General features: G+C 33.7%; 1 protein-coding gene across 10 annotated transcripts in view; it reads right to left on the minus strand.

Annotated features, from left to right (window-relative positions):
• Positions 1-19,857, minus strand: part of ASPH (aspartate beta-hydroxylase) — a 111,744-nt gene that overhangs the window by 63,127 nt on the left and 28,760 nt on the right. For 7 of the 10 annotated variants that reach the window (XM_065053634.1, XM_065053641.1, XM_065053635.1 and 4 more), the window contains 9 exons: positions 15,062-15,106; positions 8,065-8,151; positions 6,432-6,506; positions 5,682-5,843; positions 4,592-4,651; positions 3,032-3,088; positions 2,474-2,518; positions 1,731-1,766; positions 94-132 (listed from right to left, as the gene is read on the minus strand). In XM_065053634.1, the coding sequence (XP_064909706.1) occupies positions 94-132; positions 1,731-1,766; positions 2,474-2,518; positions 3,032-3,088; positions 4,592-4,651; positions 5,682-5,843; positions 6,432-6,506; positions 8,065-8,151; positions 15,062-15,106 (606 nt within the window). The remainder of the gene's footprint in view (positions 1-93; positions 133-1,730; positions 1,767-2,473; positions 2,519-3,031; positions 3,089-4,591; positions 4,652-5,681; positions 5,844-6,431; positions 6,507-8,064; positions 8,152-15,061; positions 15,107-19,857) is intronic. The other 3 variants (XM_065053636.1, XM_065053638.1, XM_005506483.3) reach the window with 1 other exon arrangement.

Consider the following 19,857-nt stretch of genomic DNA (forward strand, 5'->3'; position numbering starts at 1 on the left):
ATATATAAAAATATATATATATATACACACACATGGGGGGATGTGTAAGGGAGTGTACACACACCCCATCTACACACATATGTGTGTATATACCTGCATCGTGAGTCTCAGTCAGTTCTTCATACTTTGGTTCTGCAAAGAAGAAAAGAATAAAGTTCACGGGTAGTTGATACGCATGCAGTATCCTAAAAATTTGTTTGTTAAGCATCCAGATAATTTATTTACTGATAAATACAAAGCTCTCGAAGACTTTCTCTAGTTTGAGGCCTGAATAGACATATGAACCCTTACTGGAGCTTGCAGTAGAAATTCTACGCATAAAACATACCAACAAATACCATTTCTGTCTACATAGATGAAATAACAAAAACAATGACAATAAAGCTATCATTCTGTACAATTCAGCTACACTCCTGATCTTTGAGTAAAGAGCCATTCTAATGTTTGTAACTCTGCAGAAGAAGGAAATTAAGAATATTCATCATTTTACTTTAGGTAACATCTGAAAACAGACAAAATGCTACCCATTAATTAATTGTCTGAATTTTCAATATCCATTTATTGTGAATTTTAGAACTAAAGTAGTTCAGTTTTTATCCAGTGTTTTGGATAATTTCATTACCTTAACAAGTACTAACCCTCATCCAAAAAAGGTTATTTCCGTAAGATTTTAAAAAAAATAAAATCTTTCTGCTTTTAAGTGTTTTATCTTAAAACGCACTAATAGTCACTTGGCTCCAAAAAAAAGTTTGTACAGTATATTCTTTTAAAAAAATATTCAGAACTCTAAATTTGTAACCGAAATCTCAAACTTGCCTTGTTTCTGTAGTTGCACTAGTACAAACTGTACAAAACTCTTCATAGGACTACTGAAAGTTGTGTACAATAACCAAGCTCCTGTATTCCAAGTTACATTTTGTCAAGGGCATCAGAGCTGAGGCAAATAATTTCTGCAGGCTGAGAAAGACATGGACTAAGGGCTGCATACATCTTTGGGCCACTGAAAGTCCTTCAATGGGATTTTGACTTCTGTCCCAAAGCAGATGTCAGAATTTCCTTCTTGGTGATAAAGAACGAACCTCAAGGTTTTCCATCTCAAATATTTGGAAGAACTTCTGTCCTTTGCTCAGGTTACTTAAACACGGCCAAGAAACAAGAGTGCTTCAAAGATGTGCTTAGCTTTTCTGAAGAATGGTAATCCTCAGAGGAATATCACTGAAGGAATCACAACCACAAACCTTAGTTTCAAGCCTGTGACCACTAGTCTTCTTGTCTACTCTTCGATTTGGTCTCAGCAATCATTAGTGAATTCAATTAAACTCAATCAAATTAAACTAAAACAAGTGGTAGTAACGGACCAGCTGACAAGTTAACACTGAGCTATACAGATGCAATGAACCCCAGCTGACTTGGCCAGGGTGCCCTAAAAAAAGGGTGTACAAAGTCTTTGACATTCTTGTGCCACATAAGCACCAAGTATGACAAAGACGATCAGTATGGGAATACAATCTATACACACAGTCTACACTTGTTGCACTGTTAAAGACTGATTGATTGCTTATATACAAAGGGGTTTGAACATGAAACCAACAAAAAAACAACAACACCCTTAACTGAGAACTTGCAAAGTAATGAGAGAGCATGGAAAATTTTAAGACAAAGTAATTGCATTTTCATATTAATGAAAGTCACCAACACAGTCATTTCACTAAATATAATAGTTGTCATACCATGGTCTTCGTTATAATCGCCATGCACCTTATCTTCTGTTTAAAGAAAAAGAAAAAATTATTCATGGAATTTTAAGACAAGAAATCTACACAATACAGTGTTAAGTTTATTCAGAACAAAAAAGATATTGAAAACGACACTATTTTATACTGTATTAAAGTTAATATGAGTTCAAAGGTGAAGGTTTCCAAAAGATCTCGTGAAAAGAACTGAATCATTTTCTGGTATCACAAGACAGACTTCAAAAAGACAAAGCACTATCAGTTGGCTTTTCTTACACAGTTCATGAACTCATCTACAAATCACCTAAAATTCAGCATGGAAATACTTGTAAATTGTTTCTATATACAGCAAACATCTACAGAGGAATTTTGGAATCAGCTTGTTATTGCTTGATTCCATTAAAAAAAAATTACCTTTTTTCCTGACACCACTAACTTCAACATCTTTGGCAAATTCACATTATTTTTATCCACAGAAACATTTCTATGCAATTTAAAATGCATCCTGGAAATTTAACCCTCAAAATATTATTCTGCCCATTTCAATGATATTACAGAAAAGTAGTTTTCATGTAAGTCTTTGCATTTTTTCAGAATGTTAATAAAAATACAGATTTAATAACTTAGTAAGGAACTGATGCTATCTGTAAGCTCCAATGTTTTGAGGGTTTTTTTTTGTCTTGGTTTGCAGCCAAAATTCAACAGAACTCAATAAAAAGACAGATGATTTTGGACTGTACCTGTGTAATGTTCAACAGCATCTTCTGGCATTAACTCGGAGTCACCTTAAAATACAAATATTTAATATTTTATATTCTAATCAAATTTTCATACAACAGCTAAATAGCACCAGAGAAGTCAAAAAGGTCACATATTTAGCTCAAGAATAAGAGAATTAAACATACTGAGTTAATACTACATTGTTTTATTTGAAAGTGACAGGTAGATTGTAAAACACATCCAGGAGCTACACTATAAGTCATACAATACAATATGTTCATGCATATTTGTATTTAGGCTAAAAATCAGAATACAACTAGCTCTTTGACAATCTACTGATTACATTGCAAGACTCCTGACAGAAAAAGATATTTATGCAAGTATTTTTGAATTGGATTTGTGGAGCATTGTGTTCACAACTGTAACAGCAACACAGCTGCAAATACTAGGTTTATTTGAGACTACATGAAAAACTCTTTGAAAATAAAACTGTGACTACACATTCAACATGACACATTACTTTGAAGCATGTTTAAAAAAGTGTAAGTGTTTATATTATCATCTGAAAATTTACAAACCTGGAGCTTCTGGTTCACTTACTATCTTTTCCACATCCATATCATATTCATATGAAACTGTAAATTAAGTATGAAAAAAATATTTTAAAATTAAAAATATGAAATATTTTTAATGCTCCATTATTTTTACTTACATCCACAATATGTCTATCAATAGCGAAGTGTAGCTCCCTAGTTGAAAACTGAAATTCAAATCTTACAGGCAGCCACTTTCAACTTGACACATGGGATTCTAATGGAAGGTGTTGGGCCACCCTCTCTTCTAGTCTTCTGTTATACCCTCAGTATGAAAACTAGACCCAGAGGAGCCATGAGTCTCCATGAATATTTCAATGGCTCTTCTAATATGAATAATAAAAATAATGCAATCTTCCCCTATCCTCAAAGTTCTGAAGTAGGTTCTTTACTGATTTGCATGAGGATCACTGGTGATGATCTAGAGAAGACAAGAGCCAGAAATCAGACCTGGAGAAAACTGTACATTTGCTTCTGGAATCACAGATTTAGAGCAATTTACTTTTTTTTCATTGCAAAGCTAAATATATGGATTATTTTCCTCTGTGACTACAATTCCTTACAATGTTATTAATATACTCGGTATGATACATCTGACAAATCTCTCACAATGATAGGAATAAGCAGTTTTAGCTTTATCAAGCAAATAAAATTATTCTTCTGTCTTATTTGACACCAAGGAAGATTGGTAAGTCCAGAACTAACACTGAACCAAAGATTAGAAGCCTAGTCCAAACAGAAATCAGCAAACTGAAGAGGCTGCCCATACTATAAAGAAGCATTATTAGCGTCCACAAGAAAATTCTTATCAGATAGGAGGGCAACTGTAATATCCACGTATTGTTTCTTCAAAATGGGAAAGATGGGCTTGATGCCCAACATGAAGACGACTATAAGCTAACTGGTTTAGTCCAGGCAAAATTGCACAAATGCTTTGAAGATGAATTAGGGTGTGCAGAAAGACCGTGCAAAGATAGTTCAGAATTCAATCTTTGGTGCCGATTCACTCTCTGACAGTATAATGGGTCTCAAAAAACGAAATAGTCCTGAAGGAAAAGAAACTGGGTGCTTCTGAAAGGTGACGGGTTCCATGTGAGAACACAACCTTCTGACTAATGGCAAGGATAACAAGAAAGCAGAAATGCAGCTTTGTAGACTCTAAGAACACAGTAATATAACCAATAAATCTCATTCTCACTTTCCTAGACTGTACAACCACAGGTCTCTTTCCTATCCAGATTCCAATCATACACAATAGCCAGAAGCGCATAAAAAAGTAAAAATGAAGTTTTTGCACAAACCCAAGTGAAGTTTTCATACCTATCATCCTCTCTTTTTTAACAACCTTTTTCAATAGTAAGTATGATGCAGTAATCTCAGAGTAAAAATACCCAAAACAATCAAGAACAGTTATTTGGAGTAAAAAACATTTTCAAAATTATGTATTACTAAACTAGTCTAACATCTTCTATTTTGCTTTCTCATATAATTTGCTACATTTAGGCAGAAAACCAATATTACCCAGTTTGAAAAACAAAATTATACCTGGAGCTTCATATGGTTCACTCTCCACTGCTACAAAATCATCTGCCAAAACATCAGCATCTGAGAAACAAAAATGTATTTACAAATTTTTAATTTTTTAAAATCAATACATGATAAAGCAAACCCTATAACAGAATATTATGTAAGAATAGAGTCAAATTTATAAGCAGAAATTCTAAGCAAATTTCCTCTAGCAGGGGGATTGAACTAGCTGATCTTTTGAGGTTCCTTCCAATCCCTAACATCTTGTGATTCTAATCCCAGCAAAATATGTATATAGATTGAAAGAATAAAATTTAAGATTTTATTCTGGAATATAGTACTGAGAATGTGTATACACACAAACTCTCTACACATTTGCTAAAAAATAAAATAATTCCTTCTCCAAAGATATTTCTGTGTAAATGTAAAAAAGCAGAAAATATTCACATTGCCTTCCTAAAAGTAACTTTAAAGATTTAAAGTATCTTGAATTTGAATATCTTATCTATTCCCCTACTTTAACTTGCCCTGTGGATGAATACAAAAGATACAAGGTCTCTTTAGAGAAATATTTTCCCCTAAGTTGTTTGATTATAAACAATTCTTATCATCTTGTCAATGGCTCAAGGAAACAGGATATGAGCAACTTCTTTATAAGATGTTATGTTTTGAGCGGGATTTGCAATATAGTCACATGTGTAACATGCTCTTCAAGAGCCACATTAGAAGGAAAGTAGAGGGAGAATAAGTCTGACTACAAAAGGCTGTGCTAATAAACTCTTAAAATTTAGTTTAATAAACTATAAAGCCCAGAATCAAACTCCATACAAATATTGGGGGAGATATACACAGCTGAAGCACAGATTAATTTGTTTCGTTCTAAAGAATAATATATAGTTACCTACATTCCAAAATACATGGCATTAAAATATTCCATTTTAGTTTTAAAAATATTTATTTGCTAAATACTGTTTTTTGTTGTTGACATTAGCTAGGTCTCTATTGTAAGCAGAAATTAAGAGTCAAGTTTTTAATGCAGCATATCTCTATTTGTCTGTTCTTATTTTTGACAAAATTTAATTTTCCATATATTTAGTCATTCAGATACCTTTCGGAACTGAGTCTGGTGTCTCATACGCTTCTGGAATTTCATTCTCTAATTCTCTGAGCAAGTCATCTGTTGTAGGAGCTTCAAAAGTTTCTCCATGTTTTTCTTCTTTCACTTGCCACTGGTCATGTATACTTTCATCTACATCTTCATGTCTCTCTCCTAAAAATCACACAGATTGTTAGAGAACACATACTCTTTGGTAAATTCTATTACCAGCAAATATTCAGTCTTCAGTACAGTCTTCGTGTTTTTCAACTAGTCCCCAAAGGAGATGGGGAAGGACACAGACCACTTGTCCGCACCTTCTAGAAGTATAACCTCAAGGTATCTGCACTGACTTGCCAATGCCACCTTTGATCACGGAGAAAACCACAATAAAACCATCTCTGATTATCCATTTTTGTTCTCTATGAAGTATTTTGAACAAGTTTCTCCTCAACTGACTGATCTGGGCTATTGCTGCAAAACACATCTGGGTAAGAGGCCACAGTTTCAGGATTTGGTAAATGAACCTTTTGAATTTTCTTGAAAATAACAAATTAGCTGATTAAAATGTTTTATGTAGGCAAAAGAAGAATCATAGGATCATAGAACAGTTTGATTTGAAAGAGACTTTCAAAGGTCATCTAGATCAACCCCCTGCAATGAGCAGGGACATTTTGCATACCAGAACCAGACTCTGAGATTCATCTAGCCCACGGCAGTATTTATAAGTTCTTCAGTGATTTTTAAGTGTTAATGCATTACCAGGCTGGGAATGGAGACCTTCACGAAGAACAGACTGGATTTCCTCTTCCAATTCTACGTCAGCATTCTTGTGCTCTAAAAGGATTATAAATAGCAGTGAAAGTAAGTGCAAAAGGCAAAGCCGAAATACTAGCTCAAGGCTTGCAGCTTTTAGTAGCATCCACAAAGTTCTCATTCCATTCCATAAAGTTCCATAGAGATTGACTTAGCGAACATCTGCAACTCACACAATCACAAAAACAATCTTGTTTTGCTTACTCTCCAGTATTGCATCAATCACATCAGATTCATTCTGAAGAGTAATTGGAAGAATTTATCTACACTGGATTTCAGCGTGTATCTTTTTCTCAGCACCAGTAGCATTAATAACTTCAGGCATCTATTCAAACCAAGAATCACCTTCTAAGTAATTACTTTTATAACACTTTCACCCATTATTTTCCTACAATTAGGGCAGCAGTGCTAGCATGTCATATTTGACAACAAAATGCCACTTGCACAAGTAGTGTTTTGTTGGATTTATAAACAGGGAAAACCGACAGTAACATTACAATATCAAGGTCTTCTCCTGGAAATTCATAGCAGAATAAATCACAAACTGATTTCAGGAATAACTAATTGTCATCTAACACACAAGCCCAGGACATAACAGGAATTTGTACGAAGTGTTGACTTCATATAAATGTCCTGCAAGTAACATTGAAAAATTCAACAGCATGAAACCAAATCACAGTTGCATTTTCTAAATAAAGATCCAAAATGGTACCAGTTATGGGGGAAAAAAAAAAAGTAAATGACACCTTAACTTGATATATTTTTTAAATAATAACTTAAGAAAAGTTATGCAAGTCTTAAAACAAATTCTGTATTCCATTTTATTGACCATATGCTTCACTTTTGTGGGTAATCGTGTTAGGTTCACATAAACACCAAGTAAAATAAACCTCGCAATGGAACCGGAAAATATATGTACTCCCCGAATAACACCAAAATGCAAATCACAGATCTGAAATATGGTGTGTAAACTATTTTTTCTTGAATTCCTCTTGAACTTAATACATTTCACTAATATTTATGGGGCTTTTAAAATATTTAAATTATTTTTTAAACACAAAAAGCTGTATTGTATTTATGATATATTATTGGTTTTACTAGAAAAGTGGATATTAGATTAATCTTATAAAGTTGGTGGTTGTTGGTTTGGTTTGGGTGGGGGTTTTTGTTTGTGGTGGGGTTTTTTTGCAGGTTTGTTTGTTTGTTTGTTTTTTTAACGTGGAGAATCTGCTGTTATTCTGTCTGGTTATACTGTTGCATATATATCAAAACTATAACTGTACATCAGCAGAAAGCTATTCTGATGTGATATGGTTCCAATGGTAACCATGAGAGCTGACAAGAGTTTCTTCTGTACATTTAAATTCAAACGTTTCATAGTCAGTCATTTATACAAAGTTATGAACAGTAATTCCCATTAAATAAACTGTAGTGGATAAGCAACACATAAAAGCAATGAAAGATTTAGTTTTCTACCTGAAGAAATGACACAGTAAGTTTATATGCTAAGGAAACAGAACTATAATTGAAATGAAGCATCATGTCTTTTATTTCATGTCTAGTATATGAGTGGCCTTACCTGATTCAACATTCGACTTCTCAGCAGCTGGGGTGGTCTCAGATTCTGGTGATGGTGGCTGTGCTGGGACAGATCTTTCTTTAAGGCCTGCATTTTTTAGTTATAAAGTTAACTTAATGCTCTTTTTGATGTGATTCAATTATCAACTAAGAAAGTTGTTTCAATTAAATTAACGGACATTAATCTCTCCAAAATGCATTCAAACAATTAATCACAATTACAGGGCTGTCCTGATATACAGTGATATATACAAAGACTAAAGTGTATTCAGATAGTAAACAAATATGTTTTGAAGACAAACAGATGAGGGGGGAAAAAAGGGACAGAAATTTAAGCACTTGCCTTTTCTTCAAAGTAAATGAACAAATCACTACACTATTCTCAATATCTAGTTAGTATCCAGAAGAAAACAGGCAGCAGGATTTTCTCTTTGGGCAAAGAGTGCTTCATTTTATCAGTTTTACAGGTTTTACTAAGAACTAATTTGAACTTTATAATAGGTTGCTGAGAATGAGAAGAGGTATTTTAAATTCACATGTTAAATCTGATGAAGAGTACTGTAGTTTATTCAAAATAAGGTAGTCTTAATCTTCAGTTTCTTTAGACAACTAGTTTACTCCTAATAAAGTATGACTGATGGAATCTACGTATCTATATCACAGAATCCTTCTAGATCAAAACACAATGAAGTGAAAGCAACAAATAACAGCAAAGATCAACACCACGGTAAAGGATTAAGATAATTCACAGCCTTGAAAAAATATGCCACATCTTAATACACCACGTCCATAAGAAAGAATACATTGGGATTAGCCTAATCCTCCTCTCAACTGTACTTCAAGAAGGATCCAAGCAAGACTTAAACAAGAGAGGTTCAGACTACAGGACAAAAGTTCCACACACCCACACGCACCCGCACACCCCACAGCCATGAGGATGGTCAAATCGGTGGGAAAGGCTGCCCAGAGGGGTTGTGCCTTCCCACCCATGGAACTTTTAAAGATCACACTGGACAATGGCAGCAACACCAGGTCACAATTCTGAGATGACCCTGTTTTGAGTGGCATGTTGGAATAAGGATCTCCTAAGTTCCTTCCAAACAGAATTCCTCTGTAATCATATGTTATTTTTTCCTAGGTTCATATTTGAGTTCCAGGGTCAATTAAGATGAAGCTACCATCTTAAATAAACACACACACTGCCCAAAACAAACTATTTTCTCAAGAACTGTATGCACAGAAATCAAAAGAAAAATAATATTTAGGAAAGCAGAAGCTACACTAGAATGAACACTCCTGTACCCTGTAAAAGTAACTTCATGTGGAACAATCTAAGTATTAGATTTCAAGTCAGTAAAGTTAAGAAAAAAAAATTACCAGGTTTCTACTGGAGTCAAACATATCTCAATACAAATAGGACTAGTATGCCTCAAAACAACAGATTTTATTTTATGCATTGTGAGAAAAACATACTCATTCCATTACCCTATATGAAACAGGAATGGGAACAGGAAAACCACAATTAATCATATTTTATACCTTTTTATATTATTTAAATTACATGTAGATTGGTAGTTAGGCTATATCTTTAAGTCTTACAACTGGGAGTCTACTACTATGGAGTCAAAAATCATAAGCTAGAAGAAAAAGGCCACATTTACACTTCATTTTTTGCCAATTTTCTTCTGTGTCATAGAAAAACCCTGAAATATTCAAAATTATTATTAAGACTTACACTCATCTTTTGCTGCAGTAATATGAATCACAACAAGAGTAAGAAGTTACTTCCTACTACAATCATCTTGAACTACATATGGAGACAAACCCAGTTACTTCTGTTTGCCACTGTCTCGCACTTCAGAAGCTGGAAGCGTCAAAACAGCCAGCCTGCTTCCACAAACACAGTTCACTGCCCTTACATACACACCTCTCTCAATAAGACCTCATATGCTTTGATAACCCATGTCTCCAGTTCCAGGCAACCACTTGCTCTGCTTCACGACCAATACATGGATTTGAAGTATTTCAAAAGATACTCAATATTTTGTGGCCAACAAGCACCTCAAGCATGTAAAAGGAAAGAAGGGACTAGCAAGAGTATTTCTTCATTTTGCTTGCACATTTATCAACTTTACTTTCAAGCTTTTTATAAACATCTATCATATTTATCACTGATTCATATTCAACCCTCTTGAGTATGTAATGTGTTGTCACTTACTTTTTGTGACATACTATTTACTCTCATCTTCTTATCAAAATAAATTGCACTCAGTTTTTACTTGTGTGGTCCATTTTTTGAGCCCATGTGGTAACTTGCCATGTTAAGGTGAATGACAATAATATTTCATAGAGATATACAACAGCACAACAGATCTCTGGGGCAAAAATCTCATTTTATTGTGTGGCTACCTGTATATAGCTGGGAGTGTGCTCAAACAAAATGTTATTTGGAAAATAAAAGAACTCCTTTAGAACCAGATAAGCTTTGGGGTATTAGATAAAATAGCATGTGAATCAGAAATGCAACTCATTCCAAATTTCACTCCCGGACAGTTACAACTTCTGTCACATTAGAGTAGGAAATAAAATTCATGTACCCTATACCCCTCTGCCACCATTCTCGAGAAAGGCAATTTGAGTGCCCCTCTACCAAATATGTATCTTAATACCTGTCAGAACAAAGATGAATAAACACATCTATCATCACTGAAACCTAAAAGATAACATCAATTATGAAATAGCATTTATTAGATCTTAATTCTGTCCAGTGTTTTACTAAGCACTGTAATGTTAATAAGACACATCTTTTCCCTCCTTCTTCACACATGTAAGTTCTTAGAAAATAGCTAAGTATATAATCTCTGTTAATCATCACAGCTAGAATCTTAAGCTACTGTACTATTTTGTACAGGTTTCCTTTGAACTATTTTTTCTAATTTTCCTCTAAAAAAACCCAAATCAGACTATACCTTACCCTATTATCACATCTCATATCTGTAGGGATCAATGCATTTTACAGAGACATGTATGTAATGTATCAAAACTCTGAGATAATTGTATTGCCAACGGTTGTACAAAAAATTTAAGCAAAATCACAAACAGAAAGAACCTTCAGGACTTCAGTCTTACACCACCAGCCACATGCATATACTCATGCGCAATTTCACTCATTAGGCTTTTTTTCTTTAAAATGATAGTATTACAACAATAAATCTTCAGCTTTCATTACAAATTTCATTCTGAATCTTGTGCAATTTTATTGTGCAACTGGTATTTCAACATATTAAGAAATATTGTCCAGTAAAATTAGAAAATATTCCTTTCCCATATAAACTTGAAAGCAAGTATAGATTTAACAACATACTGAAATATCTTCAAAGAAATGTTTTGTAACTTTGTTTATTCTAATAAGACTGCTGAATAAACCATTCCTCGGTGCTAAAAATATAGAAGCTATAAGAGCAAACTGACACAGGAGTTTGCTTACCAAAGTACCATATACTTGAAAAGTGCTGTTTGAAGAAAACAAGAGCTGCAAAAATACATAAGCTGTTCTCTAATCAAGTTCACTCAGTAGCGTATCTCTTCTTAAAATGTGATTGGAGTCCAACAATACTCATCAATGGTGAAATAGGTGGCCTAATTTTCAGAAGTCTATTTTACCAAAAGCTTTGAAAACTCAGAAAAAAAATTAGGACACATTAAACTGAAAGGTGACAGTGAATCAAATTTTCAGACCTAACAAGAGAGAGGAAGGGGAGAACATTTTGTCACAGGATCAATAAAAAAAGTGTTGCAACACTGGCTGAGTATACACTTAAGTCTCATAAGTAAGCGCAACACTAAAGTTGCTGTGAGTGTTTGTGTATTAAATAGTTTTCTCAGCCTACTGAAAAAGTAGTTTAGCAGGGAATAACTTTCATTTATTTGTTAAGCTCCTATGACAGCACATTCCATTAATGCTCCTCTTGGATATTTTTGTGAAACAGAAATAATTTTTTGTGAGTTTCTATTATATATGTCCAGACAAACTTCTTAATAATGTTTTTAAACCTGCATTTGACATACAATATTAAGCTTCCATCCCCACACCAAAAAATATCCTTTTAATACAAGGGAACAAAGGAAAACAAAAACAAAAAACAACCCCCAAAACCAATCCACAAGATTTATAGGATGGTTTCAGTAATTGGCACTAATTTGATATTTTTGTTTTCAATACACATTGTTAGCCAAGCATATTAACATATGTACATATTTGAGTTTCACAGCAGACGTTTTTGCTTTGTGTTTACAATGCCAGTACACACTTAACAGTTTGCAAATAAGGATCATATATAGCCTTTGTTCACACATATTTCCAGAAAACTTTATCTTCTTATTGCCATTTTTATCACATTCATATAAGTATGCTGAACTTCTCACTCTGGAGATCTGTTCCTCATTAGCACATCCAGAAGGTAGTTTATTTCTTTTCTTTCTTGTCTTCCTTGGATGGGTTTTTAACTACCTTTTTTGTTTCTTTGTCTTTTCCTACCTGAATATTACCTTCCTTTTCACTGGCTGATTTTTTTGTAGTCTCCTTGGATTTCACATTTTTGTCTAGGCCTTTTTCCTTTTCCTTCCCTCTGTCTCTTTTAGCTTTGTCAGAATCTTTCTTTAATTTATTCGTATCAACAGCTTTCTTGTCCTTTCGATCAGTAGCATCTTTTCCTTTCCTGGCTTTCTTTTTTTCTTCCTCATCTTTGATTTCGTCCTTCTTGGATTCCTGCTTCTCCTTTAATTTCTTGAGCGGTTCTTTAATTGCTTCTTTTACTTTTTAGTTTTTCATTTAAAAAAGAGGAAATGTTCAATAAGAGAACCATTCTTAGATCAGAAGACAAGAGCAACTATCTAAGAGCTTTCATCAAATTCTTGCTTAATATTTGTTAGATGCCAATTTAAACTCATATGATTAACTATTTAAGCTTTAAGCCATTCAAACAAATTAGTTCTGCCAGTAATCTTAGCTTACTGCTACTGCATCCATATAAAGCATTAATCTAGTGAAAACCATGCCTCTATGATCTTGCTGTTAGCTAACTTCTGCAGAATGCTAAACACAGTTCTGTCTGTAAATATGAAAAATCACAATAAATTTTGAATCTTCGACAACAGAATGACCATTGTAGGAACTACAAATGTCAAGAATATCAAGTTTTTTTCTACAACTTTCTCAACTTGCTAAAACTACCAAGGAAAGTGTTATAACAACACTAATGTATACTACAACAAGTTACTGACATTTTTACCTCAGATTAGGCCGAGCCTTAAAAATGCATCTTAAGTATAGATTTAACAAAAATAAGTAGTAAGTATACAACAATTAAAAAGAAACAGCAAGGCCCTGGTGAACTCCAAAAAAACTAACTGGGTTTGACCATATTCAGTGAAATCAAAGTAACAATTGTAAATTAATTGTTAAATCTTTGTGTTTCCACATAGCATTACTAACAACATTTTGTTTTGTTAGTAATACCCTTTTGCCTGTTTTACTTTTGGAGCTGTGCTTATTGTGCTTATTTTGGAGCTGTGCTCTTGTGCTTATTTTCTCCATTTCAATCCACATTTGGCTGTGACACCATATCTAGATAATCTGACTGTTCTTCTGATATAATAGAATCCTTGAAAAAAAATACAACAGTGCTATTCTTACTCAGTCTTTTAAGAGAAACTGCAATCTCCTAAGGTAAAAAGCAAGCAAGTGACATTTCTCCTGTAACATACTTCTCTAATTCTGTATAACATTTCTGTGGAGTGAACAAGCCAATCACACAGCTCAGTCTAAAAGGAGTAACATCACAGTTCCTTCCAATTGTTTTCTGGTATAGAACATTTGAAATATATCATACCATTTCTTCATTCTCATATCAAACATTGAAAAATAATCCAAAATTTGGGAATGAATTGTTAAATTATGTTTATTACTTTATTGAAAACACACAATTTGCAACCAAGTCATACCAAGCACAATGTGGAACAAACGCTAAAAATTTCCACTTGCATGCAAGATGCTAAGAAGAGTCACATCCATCTGAGCATGAGAGCTTCCCTCAGCAAACCCACTTTTATCCTGATTAGACCTTTCTATTACAAACAACGTGCACTTTTCACATACTGCTAGAAAAAACACAATAAAGTTTAAGTGTCTTCAATGCAACAAAGAGACTGTGTTCTTTACATAGCACCATGCTGTGTGGAAATACCTGAGCACATCTAAAGAGTTATGCACCTAAAGTACATCTGGTAGTTTGGTGTTTTGTTGAAGCTAACCAGCTTCTTTAGTCTCTCTGTTGCACCAAACACCGTTAGACCATTATGTCTTGTTCATACAGCAATGTAATGATAAATAAATACATGGCATAAATCAGTTGCAAGCTATGCTACTTTAAGCTTTGGGAAAATTTATAAGCATAAGCACTGCCATCAATCTCAAAAATAATATTAAAGGGTAATTTATTGAACTTTACCTAAACTTTTTGTCCCACAAGAAAGAAGCAGCACTATTGAAGCAGAGGCTTACGCAGAAATTAAGGTGCTCAATGGCAATTACGATATTGTAATAGTATAATTAATTCATATAACTAAAGGAGGATTTAACACAGAACGAAGTCTGCATATACATCAGAACTTGTATTTTAAACATGCAAAATATGAAGTTAACATAAATTACTTACAATCCAAACAAGACAGCTGTTGTAAAAAAATATGCACAAACAAAATATAATCTCTAGTTAGGAAAGCACTCACATTGCCATTAAATTACAATCACTAGTAAAAGAAAACCTTACTGAAAAACGGAGAGAATAATCGTTTGCTGCACCATTAGACAACACTTTGCCATCATATCCAGTATTAGTAAACATTATTATAACCTGCAATCTGTATTTGCAATGCACATGCATTTCAGACATCATCATCTGCATAAAGTTCCATAAGAAAAAGAACATTAAAAATACCTTTGACTTTAGTTTTTTTCTTGGCTACCCCTCCTGGCTCCTCACCTGATTCATTGCAAAATGGAAATAGGTTATGAACATATCTGTGATGTTCAATAAATATGATATAAAATTTTCCAATCTGCCATATAATGTAAAAAGTTATCTTTACATAGCATGCTGCAACACTATGGAGAGATATAAAACGTTAACTCATTAGGAATAAAGCATCTTCAGTAGCGAGACCACCATGAGTACTGAAGTGGAAGACTAATTAACCCAAGTGAAGTATCACATTACCAGATGCACGCTACTGGAGATGCTTCTGAACCTCTCAGAGCTGGCTCAGGTATCTGCTGCCAGCATGACACCATGTAATTATGACCAATAGTCCAGCTGGTTTCTCTGCTACATACCGTACAAGTTCTCTCTCAAATACACTAACGAATATTTCTATACAATTTCATAGCTATTTAATAAACATATTAACCCAAAAGATCTGCAAGCACCTATGTTGTGTAGATTATATAAATTCAGTATTTTTTTTACAATGAATTACAACCTATGTTTCTTTAGCCAATGGAAAACACGTGTTTTGGCAAAGGTATTGCTCCTATTCCAAAAAGCAGTTGCCATTTCATTTCAGTTTAAACACTTACTGCTCTGCTTAAGACTATTTAAGACTGTTAAGACTTTCATTAAAAAAAGAAACGTTCCTGTCCAAAGTCAGGTGCTGCCCTCTGTGCCCATTGTAGCCAAAGAAACCGAGGTCATTCAATACCTTGATTGTGCTTTATACCCAGTTCCACAACAGGCATGAAGGCAAAAGCCTTCCCCAAAATAACAATAGTAATCAGCCTCATCTTTCTAATACCATAAAAAGAGATTGGATTATCACCATCATGCTGCTGTGGATTAAGATCTAAATACCATAAACATAACTACCTTAACCACAACAAACATATGCATTACTACCCCAAAACCAACTATAAAATTAAGAAAAGTTATGCTAAGTATACTTTTAAATCAATACATAACCTTGTTAAACCAAAAGAGATATTCCCATTTCTCAACATTACACTTTTCATTCAGACATAAAGAACCTATGTTGGATACCTGAACCCTAAGCTTAGGCTTCCAGAGAACAATTAATAACCACTCAATTTGAGTCAATAATCCTCAACAATTATTCTTAAAAAACAAAACAAGCAAATATCTCATATTCTACACGAAAAAAAAAAAAATTACAAAACCAAACACACCATAAATTTAAACAAAGTAGCCATTAAAGTAATTTTAATCAACTTGTATCTGATTCCTCTCTTAAATGTTTTCAAAGGATCAAGTAGTGACAATACGGCCAAAATTTCTTGAAAATGGGTTAGCCAGGTAAAAATACAATTTTTAGATCAATTTTCCTACAAACTCATAATTAAGATATGAAAGCCTTTTTAAGTTTTGCCTTCACAGATTGCCATCATTGCTGAAGTCCAAAGTTCTAATTTCACTAAAGTCATTATTCAATCTTAAAACTTCTAAGCAGTGTGTGGAACAACAAGCAAACAATTTTCTAAAATAAAATGAAGAATAGACTCCAAATTTTTTATACTATAGCATCAATGAAAATAAAAATAATAAAATGCACAAAGCCATGTATGAATTTCTGGCTCCTCCCCTCTTTTCATCGTAAAATTGAGTCTTACTGGATATTTTAAGATACACTCTTAAAATCATGTCTTAACAGTGAAAACAGAAAATTTTACAAAGACTTGTATACACAAAAAATATCTGACAGATGTTCAAAATTATTTTTAAATAAAAATACCTGCACTACATTGAAAGATTACAAAGTACTTTGTCCACTGATTATTGATGTTTCATTTGTAAAATTTTCAGGCAAGCAGTAATTTGTTTCAGTTTCCTTCTATACAATGAATAGTTTTAAGATTCTCAGCAAATTATCACTGTATGACATGATTACATAAATTGTGTATAGTTTAACATATTACGAATAGACCCATTTAAATGAAAACTATGCAGAATAATATATTTCAAAATCTTAATATTATGTCATAATCACAAGACAAAAATCCTGCTGCTGTAGGGACTGGGTCCCTACAATGGCTACAGGACAGAGAAGTCTCAGTTGTGAACCCCCAACAGGCTAAAGCAAGACATGGGTGCAAAATACTTCGCTTTTCCAAGACAGCAATGCCCTAGGGCATGTGATAAAATCTGGCATCTAAGTAAACCCATTGACAAAGACTTTGGGTCTTACAGCCTTGGGGCAGAGAAACCAATGTCCAGAGTTTTACGAATCAAGTAACTGAACTCGTGGACCTTCACTCTAAGTTCCAGTTCAAGTATCTTCAGACTTTTTTAGAACTAGATTTTCTTTTCTTTTTTTTTTTTTTTTCTTTTCTTTTTTCCACTCAGTCCTACATTATGAATGTCCAGTGCTGGCAATACAAAAAGAAATGCAGAATTTATAACCACATGTGTAGTTATAATGGAATGTCAGAAATGGCTACTATTGCAGTCAGTGGATTAAAAAGTAGACTTAACATCGCTGGAAAGGTTTCCAATATTTTCTAAAGAATTGCTTTAAACAGTCATACTAAAAATTATTCATGTCATAGTGGTTATTTTTACATAATGCTTAATGGTAGATAACTTAATATCTGAACTGATTCTTTGAAACTTAGAATATTACACACTATATCAATTCTGCAACAAAATCCAGTTGATTCCTCTATTTTTCCTCATAAACATCTTCAAGAACAACCTCCACAAAAGGAACACCCAAATGAGAGCACAGCTTTAGAATTTCAGCATCAAAATATACTAATATTATTTTTATTCAGAAAGATAAGCATTGCAAAACAGTAATAATAGATAACACTAAGAACTCATTCTTTTTGAGAAGTTTCATAGATCTTGACAGATAACATACTCATATTTAACAATACATTGAGAAACCTGATGCTTATTCTTGCATATGCATTTTTTTTATTATTTATTTAATAATACTGAAAACTTCAACATCCTCGCTATACAAAAGTCTTTGCCACGTGAAAATATTCCTTTAAATCAATTTCATCACAACATCTACTCGCACAAACTCTTTTAACCTGCAGGATCACACACCAAATGTAAGCTAATTAAGGTGGCTTATCCACTGACATGTGAAAAAGGAAGAGGCTACTTCACATTCACCATAAAAAGCATACGGCCATGGTTAGCAGGAAGCAGCTGACAGACAGAACTTGCTAAACCACCTGCAATTTGTGCAAAGCCTGGATAGAACAGAACAGAAAGCGTCAAGCTTTAAACATTGGGGCTTGTGTTCAGACTCTTGCCTTAATTCATAAGGTCTCATCAAGAAACTCTTTCGCCACACAGAAAATTGGCAAAAGATGTTCAAATGGCAGAACCAAAAAATGAAATACAAATTTTTAAGCAAACAGGTATCAACCTTTTTTCTCTCTCTTTTATTACCCTTCTTACAAGAACTGCAAGTCAGAAAAAGCTATGATTGTTTGCATATGCACCTGCACATAATTATTACTATTATTTTACACTTACAATACTCGACATTGGATATACAAGGCCTTCTGCTAAACAGAACAGCTTACTGACATATGGCTAGTATCCACTTACCTTAAAATGAACTCATTACCTGTGTGCAAATTGCTGGGCATAGCGAAGCCTGTAACCCTCCCACAGGCAAAAGCGCTTTTTAAATTCATATAACTAGCATTAAAAACATGCTTTCAATACTTTCTCAGTAAGTTGCTGTAATATCTCTTGCTTATTTAACTGCATAATTTTAGAAGAAAACTTCAAATCTGAGACACTGGGCAAAAAGCATTTTCTTTTTTGAAGTCACAGATGCGTACGTTGCATCGTGCCCGAGAATATATAAGAAACCAACAAGCAAGTCTTGCCTGTATTAGTCTCATCTTGAAAAATTCATCCTAACTGACCACAAGAAAGACAGTATTTAATCTATTTCATGCTGTCATTATGATAGTTGCTTAACTGATGACAACTGCATAGGAAAAATAGGATGCACCTGTCCAAAATGACTGGACGGGATGCAACAGCTTTCCCCAGCTCTCAAAGACTAATCAAATCATATTTACAGTATAGGCAGATTTTTTCCCCCACATCTGACCATGAAATTAAATTAAAAGCCTTCTAATGCTTCAATGCATTCTTCTTCCACCCCTCCATCCAACTGTAACCTATATGAATAACTGTCATAAAAAATCAGTTTCTTCTAAGGTCAGTCAATGCAGACTAAACAATAATGCAAAACTATTATGAAATGAAACTTACAGGTGGTAAGTCTTATTCGCTGACCTTGAAATAAATTTCAGGAGTGAAAGACTGAATATTCTCCAAAAAAAGCTCATTTTTGAGAAAAAAAAAAAAGTACTGGCAAAATGTTGTTACAATAAGAATTTCAATAGATAAGTAAACAATCTTCTGTTTATTCTATTCAATTTTATTTATACTATAGACTATGAGCATTGTGATTCCCGCCCCCTCCAAACAGTTTTGGTTTCAAAATAAATATTGTTGAAGTTGAAGGTGGTCACAGAAATCTGGGGTTCAAACCTTCCACAAGTTCTCAGCCATTTCAGACATATCGGTACTAAGATTCCCCATCTGCCATAATTTCTTTAAATTAGTATGACAACAAAGCAAGCAAGAAGTTATGCTACAAAGGTTAATGCGGTTGTAAACTTCTGCTGAAGACTGATAGCGAAAATATCAAACATTTACCAACATGAAAAAACAGCAAGGCAAAA

Source organism: Columba livia, chromosome 2, assembly GCF_036013475.1.
Source record: "Columba livia isolate bColLiv1 breed racing homer chromosome 2, bColLiv1.pat.W.v2, whole genome shotgun sequence".
Classification (NCBI taxonomy): Eukaryota; Metazoa; Chordata; class Aves; order Columbiformes; family Columbidae; genus Columba; species Columba livia.